This window comes from Branchiostoma belcheri, unplaced genomic scaffold (genome assembly GCF_001625305.1).
Source record: "Branchiostoma belcheri isolate BF01 breed outbred unplaced genomic scaffold, Haploidv18h27 scaffold205, whole genome shotgun sequence".
Taxonomy (NCBI): domain Eukaryota; kingdom Metazoa; phylum Chordata; class Leptocardii; order Amphioxiformes; family Branchiostomatidae; genus Branchiostoma; species Branchiostoma belcheri.
The window spans coordinates 275,293-290,923 of NW_017803547.1; the positions used below are offsets into that span (position 1 = coordinate 275,293).

The 15,631-nt window shown below is 44.1% G+C and overlaps 2 protein-coding genes across 2 annotated transcripts in view; both read right to left on the reverse strand.

Moving 5' to 3' along the window:
* Positions 1-9: 9 nt before the first annotated feature.
* Positions 10-12,126, reverse strand: LOC109469514. The gene is made up of 16 exons (XM_019768036.1): positions 11,946-12,126; positions 11,327-11,500; positions 10,677-10,883; positions 9,572-9,712; positions 8,883-9,016; positions 8,124-8,327; positions 6,844-6,955; positions 5,873-6,052; positions 5,180-5,291; positions 4,473-4,642; positions 3,727-3,929; positions 3,200-3,350; positions 2,449-2,628; positions 1,623-1,779; positions 923-1,113; positions 10-416 (listed from the first exon to the last, which is right to left on the reverse strand). The coding sequence occupies exons 1-16, from the start codon at positions 12,105-12,107 to the stop codon at positions 321-323; spliced, it is 2,574 nt and encodes an 857-aa protein (XP_019623595.1). The 5' UTR covers positions 12,108-12,126; the 3' UTR covers positions 10-320.
* Positions 12,127-12,736: 610 nt separating this feature from the next.
* LOC109469500 (vitellogenin-like) overlaps positions 12,737-15,631 on the reverse strand; it is a 16,997-nt gene continuing 14,102 nt past the window's right edge. The window contains exons 19-23 of the mRNA XM_019768022.1: positions 15,285-15,447; positions 14,732-14,826; positions 14,013-14,140; positions 13,574-13,679; positions 12,737-12,973 (exon numbers count right to left, since the gene is read on the reverse strand). Of these exons, the coding sequence (XP_019623581.1) occupies positions 12,737-12,973; positions 13,574-13,679; positions 14,013-14,140; positions 14,732-14,826; positions 15,285-15,447 (729 nt within the window). The remainder of the gene's footprint in view (positions 12,974-13,573; positions 13,680-14,012; positions 14,141-14,731; positions 14,827-15,284; positions 15,448-15,631) is intronic.

Consider the following 15,631-nt stretch of genomic DNA (forward strand, 5'->3'; position numbering starts at 1 on the left):
ACCAGCATATTTCAGTGCATGAGCTTTGCAGTTTAATCAGGAATTTTTCATGGCGCTCAGCCAATATACTGCATGCTTTCAAACAAGCACTTTAAGAAAACAAAAGGACATTGAATATGTTCAATCCACTCCAGTTAAACAAGAAAGAAACAGTTAAGAAACGTTAGAAAAAAACAGTAATTTTCTTATTGCTGCAGCATATTTCAAAATATACACATCAAATCTTAGAGTTAGACACTAATAGGTGAAGACTGATTTTGGCAAGCCGGATGACTGTTGCCACGGTGACCTATCGCCACGGTTACCGGTTGCCATGGTTACTAGTCCTCGCGGCACTCCAGCTCGGCCTCCACGTCCTGCACCAGGTCAGTGCTCTTCCCCTGCAGCTTGTCTCCCAGAGGCTTCGTCTCGTACAGCTGAAAAAATACAGAACAGAACCGTTACTTTCAAGTCTTTAAAGACTTGCTAATCCAATGGCCTCCCACTGGGAGACGTAGAGTGGGACAACCACATACATGTACTACACTATTGTCCATGTTAGAGAAAGACGCTGGTCTCGCAGGGACTGCTCTAGTGTCCGCCATGAGGGACCTGCCATGGGGTACTGGAGTGACTTTATCAAACATACCTCACCGGATTAATCCAGAGGCATGATGATGATGATGATGAATACTAATCTTATAATTCAATATGGCAGTTATTATGGTATCCATAATGCTCGGTTGAAAAAAAATACTGTATTGCAGTTGTTGTGCAACTGAAATACAGTTCATGAGTTGGTGGTTTGAATCCCAGCCTAATCTTTAGGGCTGCTTTACCCTGAGATACATGCAAGATGTAACAGTTTAAGTCTGAGGGTGGATATCATGCCAAGTTCTGGCAGAATTTGAAACACCAAGTCTTGAAGGAATCTTGAAGTCACCTTGATCATCTTCTGGGTGCTCTGCAGCTCCTTGAGGAGGCAGTGGAACTCGGTGGAGCGCACCTCGGACTTCGTCTTCTTGGAGCCCGGGGGGCACTGTGCGACCGGCGTCTTGGAGAAGCAGGCCTCCTCCTCGTTACGCTCGTTCAGACGGGTGTGCATGATGTTACGCATAACTGGCTGCTTCTTACCTGTGACAGAGAGCATTAGTACAATATTTCAGTCTCAAACCAACATTATTTTACAGTTAGCATAAACAGCTATGTGGTTCAGACGGGTGTGCATGATGTTACGCATCACGGGCTGCTTCTTACCTGGGGGGAGGGGGGATTATTACATTATTTCAGTCTCAAAGCAATATATTATTTTACAGGAAGCCATTCCCCATTGGCCATAGCACAAGGACAAACAGCAGATGTGTGATCATGATGTTACACAATTTTCTTTATACACAACTTCGTCAAGGCTTTATACAGAGGACACTGAAGAAACTCTCACAGAAATGTTGGCATATAAACTTTCTTGTTTTCTGATTAAAGAAGTTTGTTTACCAACCTGATGAAACTATACATGGTGCTATATGGAGTAAATATTGATTGAGATGACTGGAAACAGTCTTGGATCTTTTGAACAACAGTGGACAAAGACTAAGTCTTGCAATTTTTAAGAAAGATGTTGCAAGTCTTAGACTTAGACCTACCCTCCTCCTCACACTGCCTGCTGGGGACCTGGTAAGACAGGGCAAACTCCTTGGGTGACCTGTAGACCTCCTCGCGAGGGCCCTCATATTCGTTGGACTGCTCGCCGTCGAAGTTGCCGCACAGACCCACCAGCTTCTTACGGTAGTCGTGAGACACCTGGGTGGGACATCATAATAGTATGATAAGTTTATGGCAAATCTTTGTCACCAGAAAGGCAAAAAATGGCATCAAAGGAAGATAATGAAAAGTTATTTATGGAGGGAGAGTTTCTTCCACTCCCCATTGCTTGTTTGCCCTTGTAGCACCTTAATTTTATCTCCCGCTGTTTAGGCAACGCAGCTGCTTTTTGCCTAGTGATCAAGCTTTATCCTTCAGCACACTGAAGTAGCTGTTTGGCTACTCTAGCTATTGGTTACAGGGTTAGGCAGCAGGGAGAGACTTTAACCTTTTGAATACTAACCTTTCTGGATATTTACCAATTTTCTATTGATAACAAAGTGAGGCAGCAGGGAGAAGGTGGTACAGATGTAAGCAAAACCAGAAAAACAGTAAATCAGCATCAAGATACTAGACTAAGTACATGATATGATATGAATCTTTATCGCATGTTCTTACCCAGATGGGCTAAATGCACAAGAGGACATGCAATATGCAAAACATGAGTATTGCATACTGGGACGCTATATTCTAATGCTAATTGCTAGGAATTTATATATTCTAACAATACTATATACTACTTATCATCTACTGTTAGTATGTATGGCTGTTAGTATGTATGGCTATGTATTAGCATGTATGGCTGTGCAAGATAGTGTTTCAACACACCTTGACCTGGACGTAGTGTCCGTCCATCTTGACCTTGAGGCCGTGCTTGGGCGAGCTCAGCTCCACGGTGTTGCCATGGCGACGGATGGTGCAGATGACCTTGCCAGAGGTCGCGTGACGGATCTGCTTGGTCTGGCCGGGCTGGATCTGAGCCTCACGTCCGTCGATCGTCACCTCAATCTGGGAGTAGAATAATAGGATCATTAACCCTCCACTGCGAAGGGGTTATCAATGCATGACAACATGATTTAGTCTACAGCTTAGTCAGGAGGGAGCTCCAGCCTGCAGCTGTTTAATGGAAATAAATTTGTATAATTGTTCATGCAGGCAAAGGATTTTCAGTCCATACAACAAAGAAAGATGAACTATATTATATATATTAAGCTTTTTGGATTTGACATCTTTTTTGGAAGCAGTGGAAAACAAAATCCCACTTTATCTGCAATGAGTCAGGGTTTTGGGAGGTTAACAGGGTTGTAGTTTTCTTTTGTCAGTAAACGTTTGGAAGTTTAAAATGTAGATGTAAAACCTGTTAGTAAGAACTGTATGCAGACAGGCTGAACAGTGGTACTGTGTGGCATAATGGTAGCAGGGCATTCGACCCGGAACCCATGGGTCCTGGGTTCAATTCCACCTACATACCCCGATGTTGTGCCCTAGGGAAAGGCACTTTACACAGCTTTCCCCCAACATGCCAGTTATTGCCGATTTCTCGGCAGATGGGCATTATCCGAAGACAAAGAACACTCACAGGAACATGCTGGTGCAGTTTCTCCTCGCTGCTGGTCCACTCCACAGACTTGGAAGTCCTGCTCTGGGACTGGCTCTCAGCAGAGGTCTGCTGGCTGGTGCGTTTCTCCTCGGACTCACGCCTGCTGCCAGGCTGCTGCTTGCTCTGCTCCCTGGAATATTGGTAGGCTAGAAATTAGTTACTACTAAAATAGGAAATAAGTTACTGTAACAGAGTTGCATTGGGTGGAAGTGTGATATTCAAGCAGATGTTGAGGTGGAAGAGCTTGATGTTAACTCCCTGCTGTGCTTTTCTAAAAAATCTTGACGCTCTGCCTTGCACTGATTTTACACATGTTCTATGACTGTATTAGTCTTTTAGATCAAAAGGTAAGAGCGTTTAATAAGTGACTGGTGAAGACTAAGGCCCTCCAAGCTTTATGTATCCTGTCAGTAGTGACTACCGATTGCTATGAACAGGGACCATCAGAATAGCGAGTACAAATTTTGCTGGAATTCTAACACAGTACACTATGGTAGTTTCCATACCTGCTCAGCTGGTGCTCCCGGCTCTGCCTCCTCTCTTGGCTCTGCCTCCACTCCTGGTCCTGCCACTCCTGGTTCTCCTCCTGGTTCTCCTGACGTTCCTGGCTCCTCTGGCGTTCCTGGCTGGTCTCCCTGCTGTGCTGTGCCTCCTGACTGGTGGTGCTGGGTGGAACCCTGAACTCTACCTTCACAGTCTCCAGGAAGACCTGGGTAGAGAAACAGTTAGAACACATTAAATTTTGTTTTAAACATTGATCAATTAATCTGATATTGAAAATCAATTTGTGAACTGTCATTCAGTTATGATGATAAAGTTTTAGAATATTAGTGAAGAAAATAACTAAGATGTACATGAAATGGATTTAAAATTTAACATTCAGCCGCCTACTAGTATGGTTGTCATTTATTTGACGCCAAATTCATGTTGGTTAAAGGGTTATAATAGTTTTAATAGTTGTTTCTGTCTCTATCACTAAAGCTAGCCCTTTGTGATGACAGTCTGCGAGTCAGACATCTATGATAAGCTCTGTGTCAAGCTCTGAATATGAGATGTGTCACAGAGGACTGTCTTCTCGCATTTGCAGACACGTTCTCTGGACTTCTTGCGGATGTGACCAAGACTTCTGAAGTCTTGTGAGTTAAATTCTTGTGTGTAGAGTTGGCGATCTTGTGGGCAAATTCCTGCATATGCTGCTCGCATCAGCATACGACCCTGACAGACAAACAAACAAACAGAAAGACAAACCAACCTTGACAGTCTTCTCCGGCCTGTGCTGGTTGGGTTTGTTGGTGAGAACCATGAACCTCTCCTCAGGAGAGGCGTCCTTGGCCAGGATGTGGTCACATTTCCCGATCCGGTACTTGTACTCAACATCATCAAATGTGCGGATCTTGTCGTTGGCCTGGACCTTGCAGTAAGCTGGTGGGGAAGGAATTAGTGTTTTAGCAATGTCTTAAGGGGTTAACAATCTACATGTGAGTCACAAATGCTGGTGTGTTACACCAAAGGGTGGTTATACCGACGATACAGATACAGATACAGAAGATCTTGATGTTGTAAATAATGCACCTTTCTACCAGGTCTGTTACCATAATACTGTGACAAGTGTACTTGGTGGCTGCAGCAGACCTATGAAGTTTGAATGTTACTGGGCTTCCATGCATTTGACTATCCAAAATGTAAAGCAACGCAATGTATTTACTTATATGTTTAGTTAATATGATCTTGGATGCAAAATTTGAGCCTCAACACTTGGACAGTATAAGGACTGTACAAGAAATGCACTTCTAATCAGTTATCTGTGTACCAACTACGACCCATCTCTTAATCTCTTACTCACGAGTATTCTTGGTGACTTTTTCTGTGTCTAGCCTAAAACATGGACATGAGTATAATGTACGTAATGTGGCATAGTTATATTATTAATTGTACCAACTGAGCGGCATCTGTACTCACGAGTGTACTTGTTCTTGGTGACTTTGTCCATGGCCTGCTCCGTGAGGGTTCTCCTGGTGGAAGGGAAGAACAGAGGAACCCAGTCCAGAGGCACACGGCTGATGTTGTGCTCCTGCGTGGGAAGGAATGGTTTATTATGAGCATTATGATCAGTAATGTACATGTAGTACAGTACTGTTACAGATGAAGAGCCTTCTCTACTCAGTGATAGTTCTCTAACGGTGAAGGGAAGAACAGAGGAACCCAGTCCAGAGGCACCCGGCTGATGTTGTGTTCCTGCGTGGGAAGGAATGGTTTATTATACGTTGGTGAAGGTTAGAGATGTCTTTAACATCTCATGGACACAAAGAATTTCAAACCATTAGTTGTACAAAAAACATACTGCCGATTGCTGAAACAATACGGCAAAGGAGACTATGTTCTGTAGGCCACTGTTGGAGGAAAAAGGATGAGGTAGTACACAAACTCTTACTGTGGAACCTGAGTCATGGAAAGAGAAGTCACGGAAGACCACACTTGACTTACATAAAACTAGAAGCTGACAGTGGAATGACTCTAAGTCAACTGCCTGCTGCGATGGAGGACAGAGAGAAATGGACACAGATCTGACCAGCCGGGTTGTTAATCTACTGTCCTAAAACCACACCTGTTAAATTAGTTTGGTCTAATGTTACATTAAGCAATCCTGAGTACCTGGCGAGGAGTGCGGATTGTGACATTCATCTCCCTCTGAGGCTGGTCCAGGCTGGCACGGACGCGAATCTGACCAGCAGGGTTGTTTATTCCGACCTGCCTGATGCTGCTGCGCCCGTAGAAGGTGTTCTGGATGTAGCGATGGGCGGCAAGGCTGGCCTGCTGAAGCCACTTGGGAATCTATGGGATATAAAAGTTAAGTTTTAAGTTTTCAGACTTCCAACAACACCGGATGGACTCAAGCAACTGTTCAAAAGTTCTTTAAATGGGAACTATGTACATGTGGCTCCAGTCTTACGACTGTATGTGCGAGATGTCGATTACAATCCACTCTTCTATTTACTTCATTGCTGAATCTGTATATATAGTAGTCAGGAGATTCACTCGTCAAGCTAACCGACATCTCGCACACGCAGTCGTCCCTCAGTAAGACATCTGGAGCTGCATAGTTCCCGTTTAGAACTTTTATTCAGCCTGTCACACGACCGGTTTTGCCTGTGTGGCTTCTTCAAGTGTGCAAAGGCTAAAAACCAACTATTCTCATTAGTCAATATGCTATTCTTGTGACAGTACATTACTCAAAGACATTACTATTATAAGGCCACACCAATTTAATTTCTTGGTTAACGGATTTTTCTAGAAAAATAATGGAGCGGGCGGGCGAAAAAAAAATAAAAAATAAAAACAGGCCTAGGCATCCTATTATGGCCCAAAATGGTACGATAGGAGCCATGAAGTCAACACACTAGGCTGGTTCAAAATTTAAACAATGAATTTTGAACTTTTAATGATACCACTGCATTGAAAGATGGAATAACTGTAACAAATAGGATGAAAAGGGCTGTTTTCAACTGTTCAGGGTAAAATATGAGCATTTTGCAGTTGATTCTGGATTTTTATTTTATTTGCAAATCAGAAAAAAATGAAGTGTGGCCCAATAATACTATAATAATTGAAAATCTACTGCTTACGTTCTGGAAGATAATCTCTGCGTTGAGCTCCCTGAGCAGACTACGCTGGTCCAGGGACTCACTGCAGGCAGGAGAGTACTGCTGGCCATCACGGCGGTCCTTCAGGCACTGCCTGTGGGGTAAGGGTTAACAAAGGGTTAAACACAGGCACTGCCTGTAGTGTAAGGGTTAATAACAGGTTAAACATACTATAGGCACTCTGTGTCTGCGGTGTAAGGGTTAAAAAGCACAGGCTCGGGAGTACTACTGGCATGCTGTAACCAGAACCGTGCTTTATCCAGAACCTTGCTCATGCACTGTACTGAATAGTCCATGCCTATCCAGAACCGTGCCTGGGGCAAATCCACGTTCTTGGATACACAGAGACCATCCAGAACCGTGCCTGGGACTAATCTACGTTCTTGGATATGCGGAAACTATCCAGAACCGTAACTGATCCTTAGAACCCTAACCCATTCAGGCATAGATCTAGATAGGCAGAGTTCTGTATACGATAGAGACTTAGAATCCAGAACCATGTCTGATCCTAACTCTAACCCATTCATGCATAGAACTAGACAGGCACAGTTCTGGGTACAATAGAGACTATCCAGAACCATGTCTGATCCTAACTCTAACCCATTCAGGCATAGAACTAGACAGGCACAGTTCTGGGTACAATAGAGACTATCCAGAACCATATCTGATCCTAACTCTAACCCATTCATGCATAGAACTAGGCACACTTCTCTTCTAGTATAATATCTAAAAGATAATCTCTTGTAGTATCCTGAAAAATAAAATATATAATGGTGTGGTACTATTGTCTCTGGCAATAGATGGATGCAAAGAACTATATGTGTCACAGATATAAACTTAAGGCAACATGAAATCATGCATGTGTCCAGGTGCAGTGTACTTTTTTGAGCCAGGCAGCACAGTGTGCTACCCATGACAAATACTAGGTAGCGCATCAGAATTTTAGGTTGCTGTCCCCCCCATAATTTGTGGAATTCTATGCACGTGTCACAATACCATAATTCTTCTAATCATGGAGGTATAATACCTCCATGTTCTAATAAAGGACTTCCTCCAGGTTTAGGCATGCATATGCATGGCCCTGATTTGTTTGAGAATGCTTGCACATTCGAGTTCAGTGTAACAGTTACATATTTTCAGTGGTACATATTTTCAGGTTGCACAGTGGCTACCTGAGTCAGGGAGCAACTAGCGCACAAGGAAATCAGGTTGCAATCGCTAGTGCGCTCATGGATATTTCGAACACTGAGGTATATGCTTACTTGTACAGGTTGCGTCTCAGCTTGATCTGCTGGAACTTGTCGGAGGATTGCCAAGACGTCTCCCAAGACCTGGAGGCCTCTCCGATCTCCTTAGAGGCTCTCTCCTGAGACTTCTCCTGGCTAAAGCGCTCCCGTTCCCTGGACTCTTCAGTGGAACGTGGGCTTCTCTCCTCACTCTTGCTCTTGGACCATGACCACAGTGACCTGAATAAAAGGAGGATAGATGATAAACTTTACTGCAATTGTACAAGATATACATGTAAAGTATGGAATTTATTGCTATATAACAAACATGCTATGAGCTGAATCTGGTATGACACAGTATTGAGTACTTGCTAAACAGCCCGTCCTGCCACTTGCTTCATAATGTAATCCTACTCCACATGGTGTCTGCTACAGCACCAGTAGTAATACCATGGTGACAGCCATCTGGTCCATATCATTGCCTTTATTTCAAACATTGACACAGTTTTTAAGTACTGGAAATCAAGATATTTTTAACTCAGTACTTTTATGTTGAACTTCGCAGTTTCTATGTGACTTCTGTGTGGCTAACTTTCTTTATTCTGTACCTGCCACACTGAGAACATATGGTTCTGTGAGCTCATTTTTAAAGTGATTTACAGTACAAAAGCGTCTAAGGAGTGAGGCTTACTTGACAGAGTCAAGGATGGAGTCCAGTTTCTGCTCCTAAGACTGAGTTAGGTTTGGAGGAGTAAAGTTTTAAGAAGTACTCGAGTTTGGAGGAGTGAGCCTTACTTGACAGAGTCTAGGATGGAGTCCAGTTTCTGCTCCTGAGACTGAGTGAGCACCTCCCCGCTGCGGCTCTCCCACTCCGCTGCCTCCTCACGGCGCTCCTGGCGGCGCTGCTCTACAGACTTCTGGAACTTCGCCTGGAGGGAGATTTTAGGTACAGCAGTCATGATCAGAAATCTGTTTACACTAGTCTAGCTAGATTCTTGTTTTTTTTTTTCGTAGAGTGGAACTTGCTGCCACCAACTACACTAGAAGCATTACCCCATTACATAGCCTCAAACAATGCTCAATGAATGCAGTTACATCAATGAGGGTTAGACTTTCAGGTAATTTAAAATGATGAAAATCTATCCAGTTGCTTAAGAAGCTAAGTTACTGTTTTGTTGTGTAACACTTACAGTCAGATGTGCAAAGGTTTACATTCGGTGGAGCTGGTCATTCAGTTCATTACGCCAAAGGGCGGTTATACCAGCTATATGAATATAGGTACAGAATCTGGTGTGTAACACCTGAAGGATGCCTCGTGGTTATACTGTCTAGCAATACCGATACAGATACATAACCTATCACGAAGACCTGATAGAGGATAGAAAACATACTGCACTACATATAGCAATACCGATACATCTACATGTATACATAAACTATCATGAAGACCTGATAGAGGATAGAAAACATACTGCACTACATACATTAAGCTGGACCCTGGGTCCCCTTCCTGAGCAGTCGGCTCCCCACTTGGCATCCACCAGAGCCTGGGTGACTCCGTCCTGGATCAGTCTCACGTCACGGTTGGTCGGGTACTCCAGCTGCATGTCCACGCACATCTTAGTCTGGGCAAACGGAAATAAAACAAGACTGGCAATGAAAACATACATTAGGGTTATTGTTTGCATGGCACTGCCATGATTTCATGATTTTGAGGAAGACTTGGTACCTGTTAAGTCTAGACAGATACAGTGCACTCCTTCTCTGAGTGTATAGTGAACGAGCCCCAGGGTCACAGAAAGTAGGGCCATCCGGGGCAGAGAGGTCTTCCCAAGGGTTTCCAGGAATGTGGGCATAGGTGTGGGTCAGGGACATGCCTGTGGACATTCCATTCCTGTGGACAAAATGCCTGTACAATTCCTAAAATTCTTCCAAACTGCACACAATACTGTACCATTAGGCTCCTCCCTGAGATGTCGCCAAAAAGTTTAGCTTGAAAGCTCATCAGATTCTGTGCCACTAGAAGTGACATTCTGCAACAGAATTGAGCTGTATGCGTCGAGCTCTGAAATATGAGATGTATCACAGGACTCCCTTCTCGCATGTGAGGCAAGTCCGCGGAACAACTTGCGCATGTGACCAAAACTGCTACAGTCTCATGAGTTCTCGTGTGTAGAGTTAGCAACATCTCGAAACTTGCCATTACACCTGTTCACACACACTATGGCAATCACTCGATATCTTTATTTGCAATCAGATACAGATTCACGTACAGATACATATCCATGCACATAATTATACAGATTATGTACAGGTATACAGATACAGATGTTCACACATGCACACGCACTAACTACGGACACAAAAGCAACACACAATCAAGCACAACCCCTATGGAGGTAAAATGAAAACCCAAACTTACGTCCCGAGACTCGATCTCTGGAATGCGAGAGCGCTCGATCTGGATGGCAATGGTCTTGCGCGTCTGTTTTTTGCCATCCTGGCCGAGTTAGTACTGTGTCTACCTAACACCTCTGTACACACACATGATTATACCCACTAACTATGGGCACAAAAAGCTTAACTTACGTCCCAGGACTCGATCTCCGGAATGCGAGAGCGTTCGATCTGGATGGCGATGGTCTTGCGTGTCTGCTGCTTGCCGTCCTGGCGGACCTGGTACTGCGTCTCGGAGGACATCTCCGGCTCCTTCTCCCTCAGGGAGCGCACCAGGAACTTCCGCGGGACCTTCCTCTCTCGGGAGTCCAGTTCGCGACGCCGTGGGTCCACCTCAACCTGGGAAACAAACAAACAGACAGCTTAATAAACTAGAAAGGACACACTTGCAAAGCAGAAGAATAATGTTTACCTCCACCTGGTCTACCCAACAAACTACTGCTCTGTTTATTCTTACTCAAAGTTAAAACCAAAACCAAATCCATTCATATGTATGGAGATGTTCTGCCACAATGTAACGGTACCTTATAACACCACAGGGTGTAGCTACAACACCAGTTACCATGGTCAATAGTTAAGTAACATCAGGAAGGCAGAAAATTTCTCCTCAAACAAGCTTCCCAGCGCATTTTTCAACATCCATAGCTAAGGCTTAGTAACGTTTAGAATGCCCAAAACAAACATGCTCTGAAGCTTCAAAGTGTTTTGGGGATTTATGGTGTAATCTTATATCACACCACTAAAGTTGCTTTAATAGTTAGACGGAAAACAAATAAACAAACCTGCTCGTCCCTGTAGTTCAGCTTGATCTTCATGAATCGTTCCTGGCGAGGGTGGTTTGCGCGGATGTCGAGCTCAACGCGCTGGGAAGACGTCTGCTCCTTGGAAGTCATCTGGGAAGACGTTTCCTCAGAAGAGGTGTAGCGGGTCTCCTTTGGCCTGCACTCGATCTCAATCTATGGACAACAGTTCAACACATGTTAGCTGTTGTAGAAAACCTTGTAGTGTGTTTGTACATGTTTTCTATTAAGGCTTAAAATCTTAGTAAGTTAGCTTGTCCTCATGATAGTAAAGTACAGTGCAGAATTCATCTTTGGGGAAGCTGTAACAATTGTTATTGGTGCCATGGTCGCATATCATTGCCCGTGTGTCTTTTGTTGAATGTCTTTTAAAGATCCAAGTTTGATATGTACTGGAGAATGTAGGTCTTACAGTGTCTGTAATTTCTATATTGTATGTTGGGTGCAATTTGGGCTAACCTGGCCCGGGAGCCCCTTTCCCAATAAAACAATGGACTGATACAATTTGTAGGTCCATTGTCCGGAGACGGTTGGAAGCTGCCCCGATGAGGATATTTGGGATTTCCAGTATAAAAAAACATAACAAACAAACAAAACTGACCTTCTCAGGCTTGTTCTGGCCGGGCTTGACAGCCAGACGAAGCTCGACGGGTCCACACAGGGGCTGGAAGGGGGCGCGCTTCTCCCTGTTCAGGCGGGAGACCATGCTAGACCTCAGGGAGAACTCCAGCCCCAGGGCCTGCTGGCCGTACGCTGCCTTCATCTGGGGGTGTAGGATGAGAACTTTATTGACACAACATATTATAAGTACAGCGATTTTTGTAAGGTCTAATATTACTAGACATACAAACAGATATGTGAAGATTTCAGGGAGAACTCCAGGCCAAGGGCCTGCTGGCCATACACTGCCTTCATCTGGGGGTTTAAGATGAATAAAAAGAGTTGAGACCTTTATGTTGTAATGCAAATGCTTCTGATGACATTCACTATCTTTCACAGGTCACTAAGAATGTCACTTCTCAGTGGCAAGATGGTCTTCAGGGTTGATCAGGGTTGTAGACTTACTCTATCTACTCAGGTCAAAATGCGTACCTGGCTTTGCCTTTGGTTAAGGATGTAAAGCTGGAGTTCCCATGTTTGAGGAGACAGAGACACACGCAGTTTATGGATAAAACCACACTTAAGAGTCGGGGCCCTTCCCCATGCGAGTGAATCAAACCTTGCAGTCCAGTTTCACGGAGCCTGTACTCTATGTACAAAACTGGCTGAAGGTGGTTTACCTGAGTTATGCTAAACTAACAAGAAAACAAACTGACAAACTACAAGTTACAGTCTAGTATTTTACACAGCTTGTATTCACTGTACTAACCTGACATATGACATTGTTATGCCTTAAGGTGGTTTGCAAAAAAACAAACTGACCGTGCTGGGAAACCTCTGGATCTTCCTGCCCTGGAGCGTGATCTCCTTGATCTGAGGCTCCTTCACCTGCTTGCTGTCAGGCGTCTTGGGGGCGGCTGTCTCCTCGGTGAAGACAATGGGACGAGACTTCAGCACCAGGAGTTCGCGTTCCTTCTCAGGAGTCTCGAATGTGAGCTTGTGCTGGCGGTTCTTTATGTCAAAGGTCGCCTGTTCATGAAAAAAGACACAAACAGAATATTAAGCTTTAAACACGTGGTACATTCTACAAAACAAAAGAATAGATCGTGGCATCGCAGATGAAGTCAAATCAGAAAAGAGTACGGAATAATTTGCCAGACTCAAATCCAGGACAGTATCACAAACACGCCTGCCCACCTGCCCCTGGGGTACGGTTCTGAATAGTCTCCGTGTATCCAAGATCTAAATATATTTTGCTCAGGCACAGTTCTGGATACAAGTGAACTATCCCTGAATAGAACATTTCCAGCTTCTCCTACTAGACTATCCAGACCTGGGCCTGATCCTAACCCTAACCCATTTAGGCATAGAACTAGACAGGCACGGTTCTGGATACAATAATAGATACTATCCAGAACCATGCCTGATCCTAACCCTAACCCATTTAGGCACAGAACTAGACAGGCACGGTTCTGGATACATTAATAGATACTATCCAGAACCGTGCCTGATCCTAACCCTATGACCAATACAGACATAGAACTAGATATGCTCGGTTCTGGATACATAGCTGTGTGTCTCAATTTCTCCTACTTTAGACATAAATGAAAACTCCAGAACAGAACCAACCTTCCCAGAGATGGGGATGAGGCTGTTCATGGTCACGTCAAGAGCAACTCCGGACTTGATGACGCGGCAGTCAACCGTCATCTTACCTGTGGTCTGCATGGCAACGCTACAAACAAACAAACAACAACTTTTATCCTCAAACAAATGCAAATTTAAAATCATTGCCTCAAACAAGTGCAAGACATAGTCATGTGAGAATGTAAGCTTCTTTATTTTTATTGTACATGAACAAGAAAGGAGATGGGAAAGGTCTCGCAAAAGCAATGGGCACTATTCGTGTTCAACCACAGACTGAGGCAATGTATGAATCAACAGTTACAGTAACTGTGCATTTGCCTTTTTCCCCCTCCAATCGACCAACTCGTGTTACTGGTACCTGAAGGCGACTGAGAAAGAGAGTTCGATACAGAGATAGAGAAAGACTTTAAGAGATATTTACGTGTGAGTGCTCTGCAGCCTGGCATCGATGGCTGTGATCTCCTTCTTGTCGTTATTGCGGTCCTCGCGGAAGAGGCTAGGGGACACCTCCATCCTGCCTCCAATCTCAGACCTGGCCAGCAGTATGGCCTGAGGAGCACAAACAACCAATATGAGACACTTTAAATTGCCATTTACCCCCAAGGCCTCTTCAGCCATGACGAGCGAAGATGTCGACTTCCGACCAACATTGCCCCATTGCCGACATCACACGTGAGCAAAACCAGGTGAGCATTTGAGTCAGAAAGCTAATGATTTGGTCAATACTTGCGTTTATTGAGATTAACCCTACAACCAAACAACCAATCAATCAATCAATCAATCAAATCTATCTTGTCCTCTTGAATTAGATTTGGAGTCATCCACACTTTACTTGATGTGGCCGATACTGTTTGGCTGGCACCGTTGACCTGCTGTTGATGTCACACATCCACGTGACACAGGCCTCAGTCATTTCAACTTGATACGGGAGAGAGGACTCACCATTTTGGAAAGCTATTTTCCTTTCTGTACAGTTATACTTTGTACTTATAGCATTTAAAATCTCCCTCATACATGTACTTCCTGTTGCCTTATGGAGATAGACATACATAAAGTCTTGTAATGTTGTTATTGGGATGTCCAGCTTTTTGGTAAGCTATTTTCCTTTGTGGCCTGATGGAGACAGACTAATGTAGTTACCTTGATGTCCAGCTCCAGTGGCAAACCCAGAGAAGTGGGAATCCGCTGGGTGGCATCAGCAACAAGATGGGCCTTCGTCATGGTGGTCTGCACACCTGGATGCATTGATGTGAGTACTACTTAGCTAGGCACCTGTACAACAATGTATCTGTATAGCTATATTACACTGAACATCAAGCATGTTAACCTTTATCACACTGAAGTAGCCACTTGGCTACCAGTTCTCTATGGGGTTAGGCAGCAGGGAGAAGGCTAAAGAACCCGCCATACGTATCGAAAAAAGTAAGAGTGTGAGGGGATGCAAGCCGACCAGTCTGACCTTACTGTAGGTCTTTTTACAATATAACAGTGCGGTCACACTCATTGTACATTTTGTAGTTTCGTCATATGATTTTGATTTTGTAGGATTTTTAAGCAGGCTGGGACAGAAACAATGACTAAGACAGCATTTTCGTTAACATGACAGCAGAATTTTGTACAAATATGTCACAGCAGGACCCTTGCGCTTTGAGGCACTTTATATGCTAGTCATAATGCAAAAAATTAGGCTTACCCTCCTTCAGCTGCTGCTCGATGTCTTGGATGGACAGCCTGTCCTCGCGGACAAACTTCTTGAGCAGGTCGCTCCTGAACTGGTGGAAGTAGACCTCGTTGCCGGCAATCTTCAGGTAGATCTGTCCCTTAGGGTCCTCCGGAGTTCTGGTCTTAATGTTCAGCTGAGGTTTAAGGAAGAAAACACGGTCAGAAATAGCCAGGAAGAAACTTGGAAATGATTCCATCCAGTATGGATGCAAAATGCATTTTTATCATGTATATAGTAGAGGGGATTCATTCCTCAAGCTACCGACATCTTGCACACGCAGTCGTCCCTCAGTAAGACATCTGGAGCCGCATAGTTCC

What these genes read in the sequence shown, in the direction of transcription:
- LOC109469514 (XM_019768036.1), bottom strand. Translation starts at nt 12,107, where the DNA reads ATGAAGGCAGCGTACGGCCAGCAGGCCCTGGGGCTGGAGTTCTCCCTG. An exon ending in GACCCAGGGTCCAGCTTAAT is followed by an intron (nt 9,017 to 9,571) that starts GTATGTAGTGCA and finishes ATCTCCCTCCAG; the next exon opens with GCGAAGTTCCAGAAGTCTGT. An exon ending in GACACTACGTCCAGGTCAAG is followed by an intron (nt 1,780 to 2,448) that starts GTGTGTTGAAAC and finishes TGTCCCACCCAG; the next exon opens with GTGTCTCACGACTACCGTAA.